This window comes from Salmo salar, chromosome 03 (assembly GCF_965601325.2).
Source record: "Salmo salar chromosome 03, fSalSal1, whole genome shotgun sequence".
Lineage (NCBI taxonomy): Eukaryota > Metazoa > Chordata > Actinopteri > Salmoniformes > Salmonidae > Salmo > Salmo salar.
Window position 1 is genome coordinate 50,878,838 of NC_138293.1, and position 24,981 is coordinate 50,903,818.

Sequence of the window (24,981 nt, forward strand, 5' to 3'; positions counted from 1 at the left end):
GTAATAAAGCCATTTTGTGGGGAAAAACTAATTCTGATTGGCTGGGCCAGGCTGCCTAGTGGATGGGCCTATGACCTCCAAGGTCCACTCATGGCTGCACCCCTGCCCAGTCATGGGACATCCATAGATTAGGGCTTAATTCATTTTTTCAGTTGACTGATTTCCTTATATGAACTGTAACTCAGTAAAATCTTTGAAATTGTTGCGTTTATATTTTTGTTCATTGTTTGTGTTTGATGCCATTCCATTAGCGCCGTTCCAGACATTATTATGAGCCATCCTCCCCTCAGCAGCCTCCACCTAAATGTACAGGTACAACGTTTTATAGATTATGCATTATTATAATCATCCACTTGTCACAACGTCTACAGAAGGTGGCGCCTCTCCCCGTTCGGGCGGCGCTCAGCGGTCGTCGTCGCCGGCCTACTAGCTGCCACCGATCTCCTTTTCCTTTTCATTTGGTGATGTCTGTTTTATGTTAACACCTGTTTTGAGTTAGTTCATTAGTGGGGGTATTTAGTCTGTCTGTTTTTGGTTTGGGATTGTGCGGGATTATTTTGTGTCATTGTATTGAAGGTTGGGGATTTGATTTTCCTCTGCCATTCGGTATTAGGCAATAGGGTTTGCTGGGCTGCGTCCCGACTCGATCTAGGGTTCTTACCTGTCGCTTGAGTTCTGTACCCTGCCTTGTTTTACGGCACTGTTGGACTGTGTTCATTAAAACGTTTTTTTTCCCACGTACCTTAGTCTCCTGCGCCTGACTTCACCCCTCCTGCATGTTAGAGTCAGATAATAGAATCCCGCACCAGAAATATGGAGTCAGCAGGAGCGGAAGCGCCAACCCTGTCCATGGAGGAACGGGTTACCCATCACGCCAACATCCTCCATCGCCTGGGTACGGCTATGGACCAGGTGTTGGCGCTTCTGGAGAGCTGGGAGAAAAGCGCTCCCCCACCCACGCCAGCAGCTGTTCGACACCCTGCGCCCCTACCAGCGCCGACGGAGTCCAGCCACAGAGGGATTAAGCTCGACCTCCCGAGGGAGTTCGATGGGACGGCCGCTGGGTGTAAGGGGTTCCTACTCCAGGTGGAGCTGTACCTAGCGACCGTTCGCCACACTCCCTCAGGAGAGGAGAGTGTGAGTGTCCTCGTCTCTTGTCTCACGGGTAGAGCCCTAGAATGGGCCAATGCCGTCTGGGAGGGTCGGGACTCGGCTAGGGACAATTACCCGGAGTTCACCCGCCGCTTCCGGGCTGTATTTGATCATCCACCAGAGGGCAAAGCGGCGGGTGAGCGACTGTTCCATCTGAGACAGGAGACGAGGAGTGCCCAGGACTTCGCCCTTGAGTTCAGGACCCTAGCCGCTGGAGCGGGGTGGAATGAAAGGGCCCTGATTGATCACTACCACTGTAGTCTGAGAGAGGAGGTCCACCGGGAGCTGGCATGTCGGGACACCACCATCACCCTGGACCAGCTCATCGATCTGTCCATCAGACTGGACAACCTGCTGGCTGCCCGCGGGCGTTCCAATCGGGCCCTTTTCATTCCACCTCCCAGTCCTCCTGCTCCAACGCCCATGGAGATAAGGGGGGCTGCAGCTTGGAAGACCAGATGGGGAGTCTTCTCCTGCGCCCACTGTGGTCGCAGAGGGCACACTGCCGACCGGTGCTGGAGAGGCTCGCCCGGGAGTTCAGAGGGCAGGCAGAGCACCACTTCGATACCTCAGGTGAGTCAGCACCAGCCTCACCCAGAGCCCCCTGTCGGCCACATGCATGTCTTAGTTTCTTCTCACTCCCAGCATAAGGCGCTAGTTGATTCAGGCGCGGCTGGGAGTTTTATGGACCGTGGGGTCACCAATAAGTTAGGGATTCCCCTGGTTCAGTTGGACCAACCCTTCCCCGTGCACGCCCTAGACAGTCGACCACTTGGGTCATGCCTGGTTAGCGAGGTCACTGTGCCACTGGTTATGGTGATGCGGGGGGTCATGAGGAGCGTATCAGCCTCTTCCTCATTGATTCCCCGGCGTTTCCGGTGGTACTGGGAATTCCCTGGCTGGCCACTCACAATCCTAAAATTTCGTGGTCGAGGGAGTGCTCGGGCAGGTGTATAGGGGTTTCCATCGGTGCGACTACGGTGGAGAGTCCAGACCAAGTCTCTACCGTGCACATTCCCTCAGAATATGCCGATTTGGCTATCGCCTTCAGTAAAACGAAGGCGACTCAATTACCACCCCATCGACGAGGAGATTGTGCGATAAACCTCCAGGCTAACGCTGCACTTCCCAGGAGTCACGTGTATCCTCTGTCTCAGGAGGAGACAGTGGCTATGGAGACATACGTCACTGAGTCCTTGAGGCAGGGATACATTCGGCCATCCAAATCACCTGTCTCCTCGAGCTTCTTTTCTGTGAAGAAGAAGGACGGAGGTTTGCGTCCGTGCATTGACTATAGAGGTCTAAATTCCATCACGGTGGGTTTCAGTTACCCGCTACCTCTCATCGCTACGGCGGTGGAGTCATTTCACGGGGCACGCTTCTTCACAAAACTGGATCTCAGGAGCGCGTACAACTTGGTGCGTATCCGAGATGGGAACGAGTGGAAAACTGCATTTAGTACCACATCTGGCCATTATGAGTATCTCGTCATGCCGTATGGGTTGAAGAATGCTCCAGCCGTCTTCCAATCCTTTGTGGACGAGATTCTCCGGGACCTGCTTGGTCAGGGCGTGGTGGTGTACATCGATGACATTCTGATCTACTGCGCCACACGCGCCTCGCATGTGTCTCTAGTGCGTAAAGTGCTTGGGCGACTGTTGGAGCATGACCTGTAATGTGAATTCTCCAAACAAGCCGTCTCTTTTCTGGGGTATCGCATTTCGACATCCGGGGTGGTGATGGAATGTGACCGCATTGCGGCCGTGCGTAATTGGCCAACTCCGACCACGGTTAACCTGTTTGGGAATGGGGGCAGTATTTTCACAGACGGATAAAAAAACGTACCCAATTTAATCTGGTTACTACTCCTGCCCAGAAACTAGAATATGCAAATAATTAGTAGATTTGGATAGAAAACACTCTAAAGTTTCTAAAACTGTTTGAATGGTGTCTGTGAGTATAACAGAACTCATATGGCAGGCCAAAACCTGAGAAGATTCCATACAGGAAGTGCCCTGTCTGACAATTTATTGTCCTTCTGTAGCATCTCTATCAAAAATACAGCATCTGTGCTGTAACGTGACATTTTCTAAGGCTTCCATTGGCTCTCAGAAGGTGCCAGAAAGTGTAATGGGGTGTCTGCAGTCTCTGGGCGAAGAACAGCATGTCACGTCCTGGCCAGTATAAGGGTTAATTGTCATTGTAGTTTGGTCAGGACATGGCAGAGGGTATTTGTTTTATGTGGTTCGGGGTGGTGTTTTGGTAAAAAGGGCGTTTGATTTAGTATTTCCGGGTTTTTGGTTTATGGTCTATGTTTATGTATTTCTATGTGGAGTCTAGTGAGTGTGTTTCTATGATTGATTAATTGGGGTTGGGACTCTCAATTGAAGGCAGGTGTTTTCTCTTTGCCTTTGATTGAGAGTCCCATATATTAGGGTGTGTTTGTGTTTGTCATTTGTGGGAGATTGTTCTTTGTCTAGCATGTATGAGCCTGAGAAGACTGTCAGTATATCGTGAGTTTGTTTTGTTGTTTTTGGTAATCATTTTGAGTTAATAAATGTTCAAAATGAACAAAACCAGTTCTGCTGCATATTGGTCCTCCTTTTCCGACGATAATTTCGCCATATCATCGGACGACGATGAAATCCCTGACACAGCAGGAGTATTTGGTAGTGGTCAGGCTGGGAACAGTGACACTGGAGATGCGTATCCAAGAGACTACACCATTTTTTTCTTTCAGCCTTTGAATGAATACAACGTTGCCCGGTTGGAATATTATCGCTATTTTACGAGGAAAATAGCATAAAAATTGATTTTAAACAGCGTTTGACATGCTTCGAAGTACGGTAATGGAATATTTTGCAATTTTTTGTCACGAAATGCGCTCGCGCGTCACCCTTCGGATAGTGACTTCAACACACGAACAAAACGGAGCTATTTGAATATAACTATGGATTATTTGGAACCAAAACAACATTTGTTGTTGAAGTAGAAGTCCTGGGAGTGCATTCTGACGAAGAACAGCAAAGGTAATCCAATTTTTCTTATAGTAATTCTGAGTTTAGTAAGCACCAAACTTGGTGGGTGTCAAATTAGCTAGCCTGTGATGGCCGAGCTATCTACTCAGAATATTGCAAAATGTGCTTTCGCCGAAAAGCTATTTTAAAATCTGACACCGCGATTGCATAAAGGAGTTCTGTATCTATAATACTTAAAATAATTGTTATGTATTTTGTGAACGTTTATCATGAGTAATTTAGTAAATTCACCGGAAGTTTGCGGTGGGTATGCTAGTTCTGAACATCACATGCTAATGTAAAAAGCTGGTTTTTGATATAAATATGAACTTGATTGAACAAAACATGCATGTATTGTATAACATAATGTCCTAATAATCATCAAAGGTTAGTGCTGCATTTAGCTGTGGTTTTGGTTTTTGTGACATATATGCTTGCTTTGAAAATGGCTGTGTGATTATTTTTGGCAGGGTACTCTCCTGACATAATCTAATGTTTTGCTTTCGCTGTAAAGCCTTTTTGAAATCGGACAATGTGGTTAGATTAACGAGAGTCTTGTCTTTAAAATGGTGTAAAATAGTCATATGTTTGAGAAATTGAAGTTAACGCATTTTTGAGGCATTTGTATTTCGCGCCACGCTCTACCATTGGATATTGGTGAGGCGTTCCGCTATTGCCCGACTCCAACCACGGTTAAGGAGGTGCAGCGGTTCCTAGGTTTTGCCAATTACTACCAGAGGTTTATCTGGGGCTTTGGGCAGATGGCGGCTCCCATTACCTCACTGATGAAGGGGGGCCCGGTGCGGCTGCGGTGGTCGGCGGAGGCGGACGGAGCCTTTTGTCGGCTGAAAACCCTGTTTACCGAAGCCCCAGTGCTGGCGCATCCGGACCCCTCTTTGCCATTCATAGTGGAGGTGGACACGTCCGAAGCTGGGGTTGGAGCTGTGCTGTCACAGCGTTCGGGAGCGCCCCCGAAGCTTCGCCCCCTGTGCTTTCTTTTCTAAGAAGCTGAGTCCGGCGGAGCGTAACTATGATGTGGGGGACAGGGAGTTGCTAGCCGTGGTCAGGGCCCTGAAGGTGTGGAGACATTGGCTTGAGGGGGCGCAACACCCTTTTCTCATCTGGACTGATCACCGTAATTTGGAGTACATCCGGGCGGCGAGGAGACTGAACCCTCGCCAAGCCAGGTGGGCTATGTTTTTCACGAGATTCCAGTTCACTATCTCGTACATACCAGGTTCCCGGAACACCAAGGCCGACGCACTGTCTCGTCTCCACGACTCCGAGGAGCGGTCCATCAACCTTACTCCCATACTTCCGGCCTCCTGTCTGGTGGCACCTGTGGTCTGGGAGGTGGATGCGGACATCGAGCGGGCATTGCAGTCAGAACCTACTCCACCTCAGTGTCCCGCGGGTCGGAAGTACGTCCCGCTCGGTGTCCGCGATCAACTGATCCGGTGGTCGCACACGCTACCCTCCTCGGGTCATCCAGGGATTGAGCGGACGGTGCGGGGTCTTAGAGCGAAGTACTGGTGGCCCACTTTGGTGAACGACGTGAGGCTCTATGTCTCCTCCTGTTTGGTGTGCGCCCAGTGTAAGGCCCCTAGACACCTGCCTAGAGGGAAACTACAGCCCCTCCCCGTTCCACAGCGACCATGGTCCCACCTGTCGGTGGATTTCCTCACAAATCTCCCGCCGTCTCAGGGGAACACTACAATCCTGGTCGTTGTGGATCGGTTCTCTAAGTCCTGCCGTCTACTCCCTTTGCCCGGTCTTCCTAAGGCCCTACAGACCGCAGAGGCCCTGTTTACTCATGTCTTCTGGCACTACGGGGTGCCTGAGGACATTGTCTCTGATCGTGGTCCCCAGGTTACGCCACGGGTGTGGAGGGCGTTTATGTAGCAACTGGGGGTTTCGGTCAGTTTGACCTCAGGTTTTCACCCCGAGAGTAATGGGCAGGTGGAGAGAATTAACCAGGATGTGGGCAGGTTTTTGCGGTCCTATTGCCAGGACCGGCCGGGAGAGTGGGCGAGGTTCGTGCCATGGGCCGAGATGGCGCAGAACTCTCTCCGCCACTCCTCTACTAACCTGTCGCCCTTTCAGGTGGTGTTGGGTTACCAGCCAGTCCTGGTGCCCTGGCATCAGAGCCAGACTGAGGCTCCTGCGGTGGAGGATTGGGTACAGCGCCGTCCAGGAATCCCTTAAACGGGCTGTTGGACGGCACAAGGACAGCACTGACCACCGCCGCAGCGAGGCCCCCGTGTTTACCCCGGGGGACAGGGTCTGGCTCTCAACCCGGAACCTGCCCCTCCGCCTGCCCTGCCGGAAGTTGGGTCCACGATTTGTGGGGCCATTTTAAAGTCCTGAGGAGAATAAACGAGGTGTGTTATAGGTTGCAGCTCCCTTCGTATTACCGTATTAACCCCTCGTTTCATGTGTCTCTCCTCAGGCCGGTGGTAGCTGGTCCACTGCAGGACGCTGAGGTGCGGGAGGTCCCTCCGCCCCCCCCCCATTGGGGGGGGGGCCCTGGCGTACACAGTCCGGTCCATCTTGGACTCCAGGCATCGGGTAGGGGGCCTGCAGTACCTCGTGGACTGGGAGGGGGACGGTCCGGAGGAGAGGTGCTGGGTACCGGTGGAGGACATCTTGGATCTATCACTGTTGCGGGAATTCCACAGCCTCCATCCGGGTCGTCCTCGAGGTCGGCATCGGCGCGCTGCAGGAGCCGCGCGTCGGGGGGCGGGGGGGGTTACTGTCACCACGTCTACAGAAGGTGGTGTTCGGGTGGCGGTCGTCGTCGTCGGCCTACTAGCTGCCACCGATCTTCTTTTCATTTGGTGATGTCTGTTTTATGTTAGCACCTGTTGAGTTAGTTCTTACCTGTCGCTTGAGTTCTGTACCCTGCCTTGTTTTACGGCACTGTTGGACTGTGTTCATTAAAACGTTTTTTTCCCCACGTACCTTAGTCTCCTGTGCCTGACTTCACCCCTCCTGCATGTTAGACTCAGATGACACCACTTCGTCACATGCGTTTTAAATCGAGCATCAAGGTGAACAGTTTTTTTCCTCAACAAACTTGCTGCGAGGTGGACTTCAAATCAAATTAAAGTTGATTTATCACATGCGCCAAATACAAATGCTTACTTACAGGCCCTAACCAACAGTGCAATTTAAGTGAAAAATAGGTATTAGGTGAACAATTAAAAAGTAAATAAATAAACAACAGTAAAAAGACAGTGAAAAATAACAGTAGCGAGGCTATATACAGGCACCGGTTAGTTGGGCTAATTGAGGTAGTATGTACATGTAGGTATGGTTAAAGTGACTATGCATATATGATAAACAGAGTAGCAGCAGTGTAAAAGAGGGGTTGGCGGGGCGGGACAATGCAAATAGTATGGGTAGACTTGAACCCACGGTTAAAGTGCAGTATCAGCTGTGAGTCATCTGCTTTAGCAGTGTGTGCCACTGAGAAGCAAGGTTGACAATGATAGCCTACATGACTGCTATTTGCCAAATCTATAAGGTCCTTTTTTAATTTTTTTTTATTTTTTTTTTATTTTTTTTTTATTTTTTTTTTTTTTTACAATATACAATAAACGTATTTTTTTCCCCATAAAAGCACATGGATGCGTGTGAAACTAATAAACAAAAAAACATGGGATTTACCTATTTTAAGAAATGCCATTGGTTGGCAGATATAAAGTCTAAGATCTTTTATAGGCTGATGAGGAAGTTGTGCCTGGATATAATCAGTACCATCTGTTGAGGTTAGCATAGGGCTAACGTGTGCCATGTTATCTGATGAGACCAGCTACAATTTAGCGTTCTCTCACATGCAAGTTTAATCTACGCTTTTCATTGGCATTTTGACCAATTTTGTCAAGCAACAATTTCGCTAGGACTGTCTGGGAGTGGTCTGAGTGTGGAGGAGATAATTGAAAACTAACTGTTATTGGCATAGAGGTTTGGAACTCTTTCTTATTGGTCTATCAACTAATTCCAACCGCATAGTGTGGAAATATATATAAAACATAGAAAAAATTGTTTTTGACTGCACTAGGCCTTTAAGCCACAAATAGGAACCAGAGGCAGCAATGGCAAGAAATAGACAAGTACAGGCCTAGACAGTGAGGTCTGACTCAGCCATCTTCCTTTACAAGAGTGCAATTGAATAGAGGGACCCTGTACTATTGTAAAAGATGGTAGAAGATTTGAAAGAGGAAAAGCCAGATAGAGAGTGGGAGAAAGTGGGTGATGAGGAAGCCAGAGCAGTGATGCAGAAACCAGTGTAGCACAGCTCAAATGGTTGACAGAACCATTTAGTAATGATACCCCCCACGGCTGGAAACAGACAGGCTTCAACAGGATGTTGCACTGTGACACCTTTATACAGAATCTGAGAGTCAAGTAGAGGTGACTGAGAAAGGGATAAAACTCAAGCAATCCTACAGTAGTATGACGAACAACCGATCTAGTCAATGCTGATCTTAGTTTTTTGGTCCATCAATTCAATGCCAAATAAATCAGGACAAGTATTTCAGGACAGTGGAAATTTAGAAATGTGCTCAAAAAGTTGATGCCAAAATATACTGATTGACTTGAATGTCATATTGAATGCCTTGGCTATCATTGTGTCTTGACTCCTCTGTTTCTAGAAAACTGTCTAATCTCGGATGCCTTCGCACAGGAGTGTAGCCGTGTACTCACTCTCCTCAACAGTGGTCGGTTCGTGGAGCCCCAAGATCCTCTGCCCTCCTCCGTTACCTCCCACATCAAGCAGGAGGAAAGCTACCTGGGCCTGGGGGGGAGTCAACGCCAGACGCGGGTCAAGTGTCTGTCCCCCACCCTGGGCAAGCCACGGCCCAAGGAGAGCTCCACCGTCGATCCTGATGAGGAAGCCCAGCGCAGTCACTGGAGCCAAAAACAAACATGCGCATTCCTGCACATCTTCACAAAGTCCCTCCAGAGCTACCTGATCACCGGGCTCCAGCAGCCCCACCCGGACCTGGGCCTCGAGGTAGAGCGAGGCCCACCAGCCGAGTCTAGGGTGTCACCCAGCAATAACCTTGGGGGCTGGAGCTCCCCAGCCCCTTCGGAGTCCTATGGCCACCCCTCGTCCACCCTGCCGGAGGAGGAAGAGGAGAGCAGCTGCCCTCGCTGTGTGGAGCTGGAGCAGGAGATGCTGTGTCTGCAGAAGGAGAACGAAGAGCTGCGCAACAAGCTGGACAACACACCAGGTACAGTACAGTAATGGCACTGTGCTCTATTATCCCTTTCGGGATAATAGAGCACAGTAATGGCAATTTCTACAGTTTATGCAGATTCATGTGAGATGGTGACTTGGTATGTGGATACGAAATAAGCCCACGTCAGTCTTAACTTAAGTGAGACAATGTGCTCAATTTGCTGCCCAAGACAAAACACTCAATGGATTTGGGCTTTTACCCTGTGACTCACATTTTAGTCATTTAGCAGACGCTCTTATCCAGAGCAACTTACAGTAGTGAATGCATACATATTTTTTTTCCCCCGTACTGGTCCGCCGTGGGAAACAAACCCACAACCCTGGCGTTGCTAACACCATGCTCTACCAACTGAGCCACACGGGACCGACTCAGCATACATGTGGCTAATAATTACACAATAATGACACAGCACCAACACAATGTGGTGTAGTACATAACTTTTCATGTCAAGATTTATAAATCACATTGTTGCTATGAATTTTATCAGACGCACAATTTACAATGAAATATTTTTGATGGGTTTTATAAATGAAGCCACTGATCTCCTTCCAGCTCCCTGCCAGAATGTGCTGGACTTCTTCAAGACTGTTCTCCAGCACCATAACCAGTTTATACAGCCCATGTCACAGGAGCAACAAACAGAGGTAAGCAAGCAGTTTGTCTAAAAAACACATGTTTTTATAAAAATAAATACTCTTGGTCTGTTCCAGTTCTGTCAGATACTGTACTCTACTGTTTGATACTGTATGTTTCAGTAGTCATAATGTGTATATTATAGATGTTACATGACAAATGCAAAATAAGACACCAGGGTGAACTTCTATATCTAAATAGCGCTCTCTCTCTCTACAGGAAGAAGAACAGACAACATATGAGGTTTGTGTTTTCAAGATGTGTTTTATGTAACTTAATGACCCCTCAATTTTTTACAGTTCTGAGCTATAGTTTGAATCAGAGTTCAGTTATTTGTGACATTGTATTTTTTTCATTTGGGCTAGTTGGTTTCACATTGCTAAATGTCAAACTAACTAAAATGCCTAAACAAAACCACGTGTCCTTTGTTTATTGGAGAAAAATGCTCACATTAAATCTATCTATGATTCTCAAGAAGCATATCTTGTCCCAAACTTCATATTACTTTTTTTTGGTCTTCCAACATGCGTGAGGAAACAGTGTAATAGCCGCTCTGAGACATGAATAAGCTATAGTCAGTAGCCTGTATCCCCAGTATAGCTCCCTAATCTGCATCATATGCACTGCTACTCAATGTTTCAGAGAAAGTTATGGTACTGCGTGCATTTCATAAAATTCTTGCAGTCAAACCAGCAGTACTGCCCATCTCTGGTTCTTTTCTTGTGTTTGGTCCGGACTGTGTTCAAACCTGCAGCGAACCGCACCACGGTGTGAATGGAATCAGACCAAAACCCCCCTTTTTTAGCGAACCACGGTTCATTGTTTAGTGCGCTCCCGGGTGCCGATAGTGTTCACACCAGTCTGAATAAACTAAGGGGGAGTTCGGAAAATCCGCACAAAACCACTTTGGTGTGAAAGCCCCTTCATTTTTGTCTTTAAGGAATTGGCCTTAATCAAATACCACCTAAACACCTGTGTTGCTTTCTCAGCATGAGAATTATGAAAATTATTTTTCTATGGAGCTGATAGTTTTGCTTCTCGTTGTAAACATAAGAGTACATTAATTAATAATGAGCATTTATGCAACATCAGAAGAATGTTGTTTTTGACATTCCAGAAACCCGGTGACTGGCTTTGATTGGGCTGCTCCCATACTGCCACAGGCTTTAGGGTTAGGGAGAAACAAAACCCTGCAGAGGAAAATGACTAGGACAGAGTAATCTAGGTTCAAGACTGTTGTTGCCACCATGGAGCGTCAGTCAGAATGCAAATGAGGAGATTGCACAGGAATCCAGGTTTAGGGGTAACACACACACAGTGGGGAGGGTTTGGAATGGTGATTTTGTAGGGCTAGTAAGGCCGGTGGCAAGGTTAGCAAGGATGTCTTAGGAGTTGTGGCTTGTAAGGCCTTGGAGATAGGATGGGGATAACAAGGATGTGGTAGTTTGGTAGGGAGATACAAAAAAGGACACATCAGGAACATAACATTAAAATGTACAGACATTACAAAGTAGTGTCAGGTGACTATAGGCTTAACATACAGTGGTTGCTCCACTAAAAGTTTTGCGATTATGCTGCGCGACTATGAGGTCATTTGTGGTTTAGTACAGTACCTCGCGTCACCACTTCATTGCACCAGACCAGCGCAAGGGGGAGTTAGAGCACTGATTTTGCTTTTGGGTCCTACTGTGTCTCTAACTAACAATGAATGGGCAACATAAACCTAAATAGGAACTGATAATTGTGCACAACTTCAGTATTACTTACTAAAACTGTTGTTACACTAAGGTTTTTATTATTTAATTTTGTTAGGATTATTTTGCTCTTACTGTAGTACTGTAGCCCACTCCCGAACAGTCATGTTATACATTGCCTGAGTGGCGCAACGGTCTAAGGCAGTGCAAGCTGTGTTGTTACAGATGCTGGTTCAATACCTGTGCCGGCCTCAACTGGGAGACCCAGTAGGTAGGTTTTTGGTTTCTCTCCCTCTAAAAACAGAATGAAATCATTCTAAATAACAAACTGGTTTTATTTACAAATTAGTAACAATGTCTCACCCCATGTTCAAGAATGGCGTTTTTCACGCTCATTTTACGTTATTTGAAAATATTGTTATTTTTTAAACAAAGCGATTATTATTATTATTATTAATTTAGAATGATATAAAAGCCCCTTAGATATTCTCACAGATATATTATTAACCCTGTTATTAGCAGGACAATGTATATTGATCATGGCTCCGGAGTGGCGCACAATCGGATTGCCTTGCAGTTCTCCAGCTGTATCCACTGAAAGCGTGCAAGGTTCAAGGCACAAGGGCAGGTGGCACGGGATGTGCCGCAGAGTAATAATGGCGCTGACTAGGGAAACGTTCCCGCTGTTCTTAGTGCCAGTCTGCACGTTCAAACTAAAACAATGTAACTAATAATGGCATCTTCCTGCTTTCGTTAATCAAATAATGATAAAGTACACTTTCAAAATGCCGATGTTTATTTAGTTATGTAATCCATAACAAATTACTATGGTAATAGATATCACTGAATTACAGAAATATTGGAACAAAGTTGTCTAATGAAGGTAAACAAATTGTTGCTTACTGGAAAATACTCTTTCAGACACACACGGTCACATTGTACAGTTGTGGACAAAAGTTTTGAGAATGACACAAATATACATTTTCACAAAGTCTGCTGCCTCAGTTTGTATGATGGCAATTTGCATATACTGAAGAATGTTATGAAGAGTGATCAGATGAATTCCAATTAACTGCAAAGTCCCTCTTTGCCATGTAAATGAACTGAATCTTCAAAAACATTTCCACTGCATTTCAGCCCTGCCACAAAAGGACCAGCTGACATCATGTCAGTGATTCTCTCGTTAACACAGGTGTGAGTGTTGACGAGGACAAGGCTGGAGATCACTCTGTCATGCTGATTGAGTTCGAATAACAGACTGGAAGCTTCAAAAGGAGGGTGGTGCTTGGAATCATTGTTCTTCCTCTGTCAAATATGGTTACCTGCAAGGAAACACGTGCCGTCATGATTGCTTTGCACAAAAAGGGCTTCACAGGCAAGGACATTACTGCCAGTAAGATTGCACCTAAATCAACCATTTATCAGATCATCAAGAACTTCAAGGAGAACGGTTAAATTGTTGTGAAGAAGGCTTCAGGGCGCCCAAGAAAGTCCAGCAAGCGTCAGGACCGTCTCCTAAAGTTGATTCAGCTGCGGGATCGGGGCACCACCAGTACAGAGCTTGCTCAGGAATGGCAGCAGGCAGGTGTGAGTGCATCTGCACGCACAGTGAGGCGAAGACTTTTGGAGGATGGCCTGGTGTCAAGAAGGGCAGCAAAGAAGCCACTTCTCTCCAGGAAAAACATCAGGGATAGACTGATATTCTGCAAAAGGTACAGGGATTGGACTGCTGAGGACTGGGGTAAAGTCATTTTCTCTTATGAATCCCCTTTCCGATTGTTTGGGGCATCCAGAAAAGAGCTTGTCCGGAGAAGACAAGGTGAGCGCTACCATCAGTCATATGTCATGCCAACAGTAAAGCATCCAGAGACCATTCATGTGTGGGGTTGCTTCTCAGCCAAGGGAGTGTGCTCACTCACAATTTTGCCTAAGAACACAGCCATGAATAAATAATGGTACCAACACATCCTCCGAGAATAACTTCTCCCAACAATCCAGGAACAGTTTGGTGACGAACCATGCCTTTTCCAGCATGATGGAGCACCTTGCCATGAGGAAAAAAATGATAACTAAGTGGCTCGGGGAACAAAACATCGATATTTTAGGTCCATGGCCAGGAAACTCCCCAGACCTTAATCCCATTTAGAACTTGTGGTCAATCGTCAAGAAGCGGGTGGACAAACAAAAACCCACAAATTCTGACAGACTCCAAGCATTGATTATGCAAGAATGGGCTGCCATCAGTCAGGATGTGGCCCAGAAGTTAATTGACAGCATGCCAGGGCGGATTGCAGAGGTCTTGAAAAAGAAGGGTACAAACTGCAAATATTGACTCTATGCATCAACTTCATGTAATTGTCAATAAAAGCCTTTGACACTTATGAAATGCTTGTAATTATACTTCAGTATTCCATAGTAACATCTGACAAAAATATTTAAAGACACTGAGGCAGCAGACTTTGTGAAAATTAATATTTCTGTCATTCTCAAAACTTTTGGCCACGACTGTACAGCGCCGTTATGGCTTTTAGCAGGTAGCTGGATAGTAGACTTGCCTGAAAGGAGGGTAGGGGGAGAATTCTATCATCAAATGTATTTCTAAGTTAGGTTGGCTGTATCACAACCAGCCATGATTGGTTGCAATTTCAGTTTAATCCCCCAGAAAAAGAAGAAAAAAATAATACCACAAAAAGTATTATTATGTATCACATCCAATCGTGATTGGGAGTCCCGTAGGGCGGCACACAATTTGCCCAGCATTTCTCTCCCTCTAAAAACAGAAATAAATGTTTTGGCCTTAGCAAATATTATTTTGTCCTTTATTCAGATTACAATTGCTCACTTTTTTTTAATGAAATAACCTCCAAAATATCGTTGTATATTATCAAGTTGATGGCACAGTCATATAGCCCGGCACCTACATAAAACTGAGTGACTCACTCATTCATAGCTTTGGATCAAAATAAATAAGTACTAACATTCTTTCTGATAGTCTTTATTAAAGAAATGTTTTGGTTATCCTGACCTGGACACCATGTACAGTATTATGGGCTATTAGCGGAGTGGATGGGGGCTCCTACAGTGCAAACAGATGCAGATTCGATACCCGTGCCAGCAACCACTGGGAGACCCATGAGGCGGCTTTTGGTTTTAATTTAGAATCCTCCAATCCTCTATATGTAATTATTGGCGGAGAGTCACATCATATTTTCCGATATACTGTGGGCCTACTGCAGGCGACATGAGTCTCACTAGTGTTAACCTGTCTGGGCCAGTGGGACGCTTGCGTCCCACCCTAATCAACAGCCAGTGGAATCGCGTCGCGCTAAATGCAAAACCTCATAAATGCTATAACTTCAATTTCTCAAACATATGACTATTTTACACCGTTTTATAGATACACCTCTCCTGAATCGAACCACGTTGTCTGATTTCAAAAAGGCTTTACAGCAAAAGCAAAACATTAGATTATGTCAGCAGAGTACCGAGCCAGAAATAATCACACAGCCATTTTCAAAGAAACTAGCATGCATCAGAAATACCCAAAACACAGCTAAATGCAGCACTAACCTTTGACAACCTTCATCAGACGACACTCCTAGGACATCATGTTACACAACACATGCATTTTTTGTTCGATAAAGTTCATATTTATATATAAAAACAGTATTTTACATCGGCGCATGACGTTCAGAAAATCTTTTCCCTCAAATGCTTCCGATGAATCAGCGCTACAATTTACAAAATTACTATTCGAAAACATTGTTAAAATGTAATATTGTCATTCAAAGACTTATAGATTAACATGTCTTGAATGCCATCTCTTTACTAGATTTAAAAATAACTTTACTGGAAAATCACACTTTGCAATAAACGACGTGGTATGCCCAGAAAAAAAGTCTTGGCTATAAATGTTGGAGCCATCTTGGAACGATCAACCATCAAAAATACTATTGTAAATAATCCCTTACCTTTGATTATCTTTATCAGAAGGCACTTCTAGGATTCCCAGGTCCATAACAAATGTAGTTTTGTTCAAAAAAGTTAATAATTTATGTCAGGATTTGTCTCAGGGTTTTGACTGCCATATGAGTTCTGTTATACTCACAGACACCATTCAAACAGTTTTAGAAACTTTAGGGTGTTTTCTATCCAAATCAAACAATTATATGCATATTCTAGTTACTGGGCAGGAGTAGTAACCAGATTAAATCGGGTACGTTTTTTTATCCGGTGGTGCAAATACTGCCCCCTATCCCCAACAGGTTTTAAGTAATGTGTTGTTAAAAGTGGTGTAGGTGTTATTTATTTTAAGAGCATATTGAAGTTAGAAGCAATAGGATTTGAAACAATAGCCTACAACTATTTTAGCACTGTTTCACACTGTTCTGAGACGAGCATGGGGACTGGTCTTGATAAATCAATTAGATTTATATTTTCACTGAATATCCGTTTGGGTATTGGTATGACTACAATCATACAATTAGGTGTTGAAATGTTATGCTCTTACTGCAACCTTTATTTAATTAGGCAAGTCAGTTAAGAATACATTCTTATTTACAAGGACAGCCTACTCCTTCCTCCCATCAGGGAATTGAACCCTGGTCTCTTTAGCTAAATAGCCAAGTACTGTAGCCTACTCCCGACCGTCATGTTGTACAGCGCCATATTTTCCATTCCATCCTAACTGAAACCCAGAGGGTTTTTCGTTTTTCTTGGAATAGAAGCACCACAATATTAATCAAATTAATTAAGCAAATACCAGTCAAAAGGTTGGACACACCTACTCATTCCAGAGTTTTTCTTTATTTTTATATTTTCTACATTGTAGAATAATAGTGACGACATCACAACTATGAAATTACACATATGGAATCAGCTAAGAACAAATTCTTATTTACAAGGACAGCCTGCTCCTTCCTCTTCATCAGGCGGTTCCGGCGCGCGGCAGCCGGGGATTATTTTTCTAAACCGCCCTGTCAATGGGGTTTGTAAACCAACCCGGATGTAATATAATTCTGGCCACATGTTGATTCAGTGGCGCTTCTCAATGCAGGACGTGGGAGGGACGCAAACTTTGTAAACAGGAATAGGTGCATCACTGGTCACTGAGCTGGCAAGCTAAAGTTAGCTAGTTAGTCACAGTTAGTACCTTCAACCTGTTAATTATTTATCTCACGAAGTCAGCATCGCTTAACATAGTTTATTTTGTTTTTGACCTCGCGATTGTTGCTGGATAGGTACTTTCATATCTAACATGCTGGCGATGCTAGCTAACCTCGTATCAGGATGCCTCGATCTAGTCCGATTTGATTTATTTTACGAAGTAAGCATGGCTTAACATGTTTTCTTTCGTTTTTGACCTCGACATTGTTGTTGGATAGATACTTTCATATCTAACATGCTAGCTAATCTCATATCTGGATGCCTCACTCTAGTTCCCGAGAGAGCAGCATACTGGTAAATCAACTTTGCTTTCAAACTTTGTACTCATCTGTAAAGTTGTTTTACATGCAATCATATAAGCTAGATAGATGGATAGTTTAAAAGCCTGTTGTCATTCATTGGTTGTTCATTTGGAGCTAGTTAAGCTATCACTAGCTAGCTAGGTGGATAATAATGTGATGTATAACGTTAGTAGGCTACAGTAACGTTACAGTATTACTGAATGACAACAATATAGCCTTGTTACTACTAGTTGGCAAGTTGGTTGATTATGGGGTGCAGTAGGCTAGCGGCGTTGTTATTCGTTGGGTCCCTTGACAAAAGTATGTTATTTTTGACTTGGTAAAATAAGTTAATGGTTGTGTGCACTCTCACTAGATAGAATTGTGTGGTTTGGTGTCAGATTTTCAAAAGAAAATAGACATATACAGTATATCATCAGCAATTCTCAATCATATGAGATAGACAGCTAACCCATATTGAATTTCATTCATTCATAAATGTGGACACTAATTATTGTTAATATTCCAATTATCTAGGCGCCCCGTTCCCAAACCTGAAGCCCCCTGTTTCCGAGCAGGAAAGACCAGGAACAAAGTGTTGGCTTAAGGTACAACTTCCTATTGAGGAAATGTAAGACAACTCAATGTAACATTTAGCTTACGAAGTCAGCATGGCTCAACATAGTTTCTTTCGTTTTTGACCTCGACATTGTTGCTGGATACTTTAATAGCTAACATGCTGGCGCTGCTAGCTAGCTAACCTCAAATTTGAATGCCTCACTCAAATCAAATCAAACTGTATTTGCCACATGCGCCGAATACAACAAGTGTAGACTTTACCGTGAAGTGCTTACTTACAAGAGGAAAATATTTACCAAGTAGGCTAAAATAAAAAGTAACACAATAACAATAACAAGGCTATGTACAGGGGGTACTGAGTCAGTGTGCAGGGGTACAGGCTAGTTGAGGTAATCTGTACATGTAGGTGGGGGTGAAGTGACTAGGCATAGGGAACAAACAGCGAGTAAGCAGCAGTGTACAAGAGGGGGGTCAATGTAAATTCACCAGTGATGATTTTTATGAATTGTTCAGCAGTCTAATGGCTTGGGGGTAGAAGCTGTTGAGGAGCCTTTTGGTCCTAGACTTGGCGCTCCGGTACCGCTTGCCGTGCGGTAGCAGAGAGAACAGTCTATAACTTGGGTGACTGGAGTCTCTGACAATTTTATGGGCTTTCCTCTGACACCACCAATTATATAGGTCCTGGATGGCAGGAAACTTGGCCCCAGTAATGTACCGGTCAGGATGCTCTCGATGGTGCAGCTGTAGAACCTTTTGAGCCCCTTGTCCTCAGCAGGAAAGACCAGGAAACAGTGTTGGCTTAAAGTACAACTTCCTATTGAGACAACTCAATGTCATATTTAGACATGAATAGAAGCATATACAAGCAATCTCTCAAATGTATTTTATAAAACCCCTTTTACATCAGCAGTTGTCACAAAGTGCTTAGACAGATACCCAGCCCAAAACCCCAAAGAGCAAGCAACGCAGACGTAGAAGCACAGTGTCTAGGAAAAACTCCCTAGAAAGGCAGGAACCTAGGAAGAAACCTGGAGAGGAACCAGCCGCTGAGGGGTGGCCAGTTCTCTTCTGGCTGTGCTGGTGGAGATTATAAAAGAGTACAGCCATTTAGGCCAGATTATTCTTCAAGATGTTTAAATGTTCATAGATGACCAGCAGTGTCAAATAATAGAGTGTGCAATAGTTCAGCACCTCAGGAGTAAATGACAGTTGGCTCTTCATAGCTGAGCATTTAGAGGTTGAGACAGTAGGTTCGGTAGAGAGAGAAGGATCAAACAGCGGGTCTGGGACAAGGTAGTACCTCCGGTGAGCCTTGGGCAGGTCAGGGTTCCATAGTTGCAGACAGAAACAGCAGAGACTGGATCAGCGGCACGACTAGGCGGATTGGAGACGGGGAAAGCCAGGAGTCGTCAGGCCAGGTAGTCCTGAGGCATGGTCCTCGAGCTCATGTCCTGCATCCTTTATTGAACTTGAGTGTAGACTAAGCTCTAGAGGTTTGTAACTTCACATGATTTAGCCTACTTGTCAGTCCAGATCTGAATATTTTTTATCCTTTTTACTGTACACTGTTGATAGTAATTTTTTCCAAAGCTAATCACTGAATGTCCAACTACAAGGATGTGGTCAGGTTGATACTTTTAAGTCATAATAACACAGAACACATACACATCAGATTTCAAGGGCAAGTACAATGAGCAGTTGGGAAAATGAAGTCTGCAGCATGGGTTTCCAGATACACACACACACACACACACAAACGTAATTAATTTGTTGTATTTATTATGGATCCCCATTATCTGCTGCCAAGACAGCAGTTACTCTTCTTCGGGTCCAGCAAAATTAAGGCAGTTATACAATTTTAAAAACATTACAATACATTCACAACACATTAAGTGTGTGCCCTCATGCCACTACTCTAATACCACATACAGTTGAAGTCGAAAGTTTACATACACCTCAACCAAATACATTTAAACTCAGTTTTTCACAATTCCTGACATTTAATCCTAGTAAAAATTCCCTGTCTTAAGTCAGTTAGGATCACCACTTTTTATTTTAAGAAATGTGAAATGTCAGAATAATAGTAGAGAGAATTATTTATTTCAGCTTTTATTTCTTTCATCACATTCCCAGTGGGTCAGAAGTTTACATACACTCAAGTATTATTGTATGTATCGGGTAGCCTTCCACAACCTTCCCACAATAAGTTAGGTGAATTTTGGCCCATTCCTCCTGACAAAGCTGGTGTAACTGAGTCAGGTTTGTAGGCCTCCTTGCTCGTACACGCCTTTTCAGTTCTGCCCACACATTTTCTATTGGATTGAGGTCAGGGCTTTGTGATGGCCACTCCAATACCTTGACTTTGTTGTCCTTAAGCCGTTTTGCCACAACTTTGGAAGTATGCTTGGGGTCATTGTCCATTTGGAAGACCCATTTGATCATTCTGGCCAAACAGTTCTATTTTTGTTTCATCAGACCAGAGGACATTTCTCCAAAAAGTATAATCTTTCTCCCCATATGCAGTTGCAAACCGTAGTCTGGCTTTTTTATGCCGGTTTTGGAGCAGTGGCTTCTTCCTTGCTGAGTGGCCCTTTAGGTTATGTCGATTTATAGGACTCGCTTTACTGTGGATATAGATACTTTTGTACCGGTTTCCTCCAGCATCTTCACAAGGTCCTTTGCTGTTGTTCTGGGATTGACTTGCACTTTTCGCACCAAAGTACATTAATCTCTAGGAGACAGAACGCGTCTCCTTCCTGAGCGGTATGATGGCTGCGTGGTCCCATGGTGTTTATACTTGCATACTATTGTTTGTACAGATGAACATGGTACCTTCAGGCATTTGGACATTGCTCCCAAGGATGAACCAGACTTGTGGAGGTCCACAATTTTTTTTCTGAGGTCTTGGCTGATTTCTTTTGCTTTTCCCATGATGTCGAGCACTGAGTTTGCACTGAGTTTGAAGGTAGGCATTGAAATACATCCACAGGTACACCTCCAATTGACTCAAATTATGTCAATTAGCCAACCAGAAGCTTCTAAAGCCATGACATTATTTTCTGGGATTTTCCAAGCTGTTTAAAGGCACAGTCAACTTAGTGTATGTAAACTTCTGACTCACTAGAATTGTGATACAGTGAAATGATCTGTATGTAAACAATTGTTGGAAAAATGACGTGTCGTGCATTAAGTAGATGTCCTAACTGACTTTCCAAAACTATAGTTTGTTAACAAGAAATTTGTGGAGTGGTTGAAAAATTAGTTTTAATGACTCCAACCTAAGTGTATTTAAACTTCCGACTTCAACAGTATCTACAACACTAAATCTTTGTGTACGTGAGTGTAGAGTGCGTATGTTATCGTGTGTATGCATGTGTCTCTTCACAGTCCCCACTGTTCCATAAGGTGTATTTTTATCTGTTTTTTTTAAATCAAATTTTACTGCTTGCGTGACTTACCTGATGTGGAATGGAGTTCCATGTAGTCATGGCTCTATGCACTACTGTGCTCCTCCCATAGTCTGTTCTGTTTGGGTTAGTGTGTAGTCAAGTCTTTGTCATAAAAATTATATTGTGCCTATTTTTCAGATCTGCCAACCTGCTTGGTGGGTGACAGGTAACCATCTTTCCACCAAGCTATTCCAGGCCTGGAGTGGCACGCTGGACCTTCCAGAGGCTTGTAGACCGTAAGCGGTGTGATGTGGTCCAGGTAATTATCAAACACACGTATACTCAGTCACTCAATTTGTTTTGTTGTATAATTATTTTAACTTAAGAAAATGTTATCACGTCAACTTTAGCCAACATCCACATAGCGGTTGTTTTGGCGGTGTCTGAGGTGGAACTGTGTTAGAGCTGTCAAATTCACAAGCGGCTCCTGGCATTATACCTAAAGCGGACATTGCCATTGGCTGCACAGAGTCGCATTAACAGAAATCTCATGCAGCCCTGTTTACAAGTTAGAACACTGGAATTTGAGATGTAATCTACACCTCGATTAGGCTGATAGAACTCCTCATTATTTAGTTTAATGATTTTGAATTTGAGCGTCATTATTTCTATATAACCCACATTTTCTCGTTCTGAACTTGTAACGCGAGTAGGACGGGTGTGGTTTTGTGAAAATGATCAAGAGCTGCTGCTTACCGATTTGACAGATCCAATGCAGTTACACCTCAGACATCATCAAAACATCAGCTATGCGGGTGTCGGCTATCGACGGTTAACACTTGATCTGATTGAATCTAAGCCTTACACTCATTCAGGTTATTTTAGTGCCTTGCAAAAGTATTCATCCCCCTTGGCGTTTTTGCTATTTTGTTGCGTTACAACCTGTCGTTTTAAATTGATTTTTATTTGTATTTCATGTAATGGACGTACACAAAATAGTCCAAATTGGTGACGTGAATTGGAAAAAATATAACTTGTTTAAATTTTTTTAATAAAAAACAGAAAAGTGGTGCGTGCATATGTATTCACCCCCTTTGCTATAAAACCCCTATATTTGATCTGGTGCAACCAATTACCTTCAGAAGCAACATCATTAGTTAAATAAATTCCACCTCTGTGCAATCTAAGTGTCACATGATCTCAGTATATATACACCTGTTCTGAAAGGCCACAGAGTCTGCAACACCACTAAGCAAGCGGCACCATGAAGACCAAGGAGCTCTCCAAACAGGTCAGGGACAAAGTTGTGTAGAAGTACAGATCAGGGTTGGGATAAAAAAATAGCAAAAACTTTGAACATCCCAAGGAGCACCATTAAATCATTTATTAAGAAATGGAAAGAATATGGCACCGCAACAAACCTGCCAAGAGAGGGCCGCTCACCAAAACTCAGATCAGGCAAGGAGGGCATTAATCAGAGAGGCAACAAAGAGACCAAAGATAACCATGAAGGAGCTGTAAAGCTTGGAGACTGGAGTATCTGTCCATAGGACCACTTTAAGCTGTACACTCCACAAAGCTGGGCTTTACGCAAGAGTGGCCAGTAAAAAGCCATTGCTTAAAGAAAAAAATAAGCAAACACATTTGGTGTTTGCCAAAAGACATATGGAAGATGGTAATCTAGTCAGATGAGAATAAAATTGAGCTTTTTGGCCATCAAGGAAAATGCTATGTCTGGCTCAAACCCAACACCTCTCATCACCCCGAGAACACCATCCCCACAGTGAAGCATGGTGGTGGCAGCATCATGTTGTGGGGATGTTTTTATCAGCATGGACTGGGAAACTGGTCAGAATTGATGGAATGATGGTGCTAAATACAGGGAAATTCTTTAGGGAAACCTGTTTGCCTTTCAGAGATTTGAGACTGGGAAGGAGGTTCACCTTCCAGCAGGACAATGACCCTAAGCATACTGCTAAAGCAACACTCGAGTGGTTTAAGGGGAAACATTTAAATGTCTTGGAATGGCCTAGTCAAAGCCCAGACCTCAATCAAATTGAGAATCTGTGGTACGATTTAAAGATTGCTGTACACCAGCGGAACCCATCCAACTTGAAGGAGCTGGAGCAGTTTTGCCTCGAAGAATGGGCAAAAATCCCAGTAGCTAGATTTGCCAAGCTTACAGAGACATACCCCAAGAGACTTTCAGCTGTAATTGCTGCAAAAGGTGGCTCTACAAAGTATTGACTTTGGGGGGTGGATAGTTATGCACGCTCAAGTTTTCAGTTTTTTTTGTCTTTTTCTTGTTTGTTTCACCCCCAAAGTGGTAGGCATGTTGTGTAACTCAAATGATACAATCCCCCCCCCCCCAAAAAAAATATATATTTTAATTCCAGGTTGTAAGGCAACATAATAGGAAAAATGCCAAGAGGGGGTGAATACTTTCGCAAGCCACTGTAGTTGTATGATTATTGTCAGTTAAGAAAATGGTGCCTCTCTCTTTTAGATCTGCCACCCCCAGCAGTTCAGCTGCAGTCACAGCAGTCCTCTGCTTTGGTATTTCATTTATTGGCTGCACCAGTTCCTACTACACTGGCCATGAAGGGAGAAACTTTTGAGGATTCCCATCAACAGATGTACACACAGACATGTTGTTGAGCTATATACTTACTGTCACTTTGTGCATTTCTCTTTCAGATCTGCCATGCACTCCACCACTGCCTGACAGCCTCACCCAGAAGTGCATACACTGGGCCTATCAAGACTGACAAAGCAGAGATGGGTGGCTGACAAGAAAAAATAAAACATATATACACACATACACACACTCATTATCCACAATGTAAATAAGTTGTAATTACTTGTTTATTTTATGTATGCTCCATTTTATTTGAGGATTGAAGATATTGATAATGTCTAGATATCTGCATAATTACTCTAAATATCTATCAAATCAAAGTGTGATTAAGCAAAAGTCTTTTACAATATTATTAATCGCACTTTGATTTGATAGATATTTAGAGTAATTATGCAGATATTGATAATGGATAGATATCTTCAATCCTCATAAAATGGAGCATAGACAAAATAAACAAGTTATTACAATTTGTTTACATTGGGTCTAATGTGTGTGTGAGAGAGCGAGGCACGTTTTTCAACTCAGGAAAAAAAGCACACAGAATTTCCTAAAACTGTACACATTAAGCAAAAGTCTTTTACAATATTATTAATGTGTACAGTTTTAGGAAATTCTGTGTGCTTTTTTTCTGAGTTGAAAAACGTGCCTCGCTCTCTCACACACACTAGACCCAATGTAAACAAATTTTAATAACTTGTTTATTTTGTCTATGCTCCATTTTATTTGAGGAAAATATCTGCAGTAAAATACATTCACAGTAAAAGCAATGTCTTTGCTTTATTGGATATTTCTCAGAATACAATGTGTGACCAGAATGAAGTTGGCAGAGCTGCAACCCTTGCACTGTGTGCAGATTTTGTCATCTAGAGTTGAAAAATAGAGAGATGGGGGGGAGGAAGAGTGCAGCCTAAAGGTTTATCATTAATAACTGACACAATTCTATAATGAATATATATTAGAATAATAATACATAATAGAGTGACCAATAGTTACTGTTTTATTTACTCAATCAAGTAGTGCCCCAAGGAGGGATTGAACCGTGTCTCAAAAGCATCAGAAAAGGTCACCAAAATTTCAGGTACGGCTATACACAACTGGCCTGCCCGCACGACACTGGGATTATTTAGCTAAATTAGCTAGTACTGTAGCCTACTCCAGACCGTCACATCATACAGCGCCATTT

General features: G+C 43.8%; 1 protein-coding gene and 1 long non-coding RNA gene across 2 annotated transcripts in view; both read left to right on the plus strand.

Moving 5' to 3' along the window:
• Window positions 1-813: 813 nt before the first annotated feature.
• The window catches only part of LOC106600618 (BEN domain-containing protein 4-like), a 34,700-nt gene continuing 10,532 nt past the window's right edge, over window positions 814-24,981 (plus strand). Inside the window, exons 1-6 of the mRNA XM_082973103.1 lie at window positions 814-969; window positions 1,087-1,137; window positions 1,315-1,725; window positions 5,952-6,030; window positions 8,828-9,409; window positions 9,971-10,062. Coding sequence (XP_082829229.1) covers window positions 814-969; window positions 1,087-1,137; window positions 1,315-1,725; window positions 5,952-6,030; window positions 8,828-9,409; window positions 9,971-10,062 — 1,371 coding nt within the window. The remainder of the gene's footprint in view (window positions 970-1,086; window positions 1,138-1,314; window positions 1,726-5,951; window positions 6,031-8,827; window positions 9,410-9,970; window positions 10,063-24,981) is intronic.
• LOC106600639 (uncharacterized) lies at window positions 16,789-24,363 on the plus strand. Its single transcript, XR_001327870.3, has 4 exons — window positions 16,789-17,205; window positions 17,730-17,800; window positions 21,359-21,479; window positions 23,858-24,363. It is a non-coding gene; the product is annotated as an uncharacterized LOC106600639 (long non-coding RNA).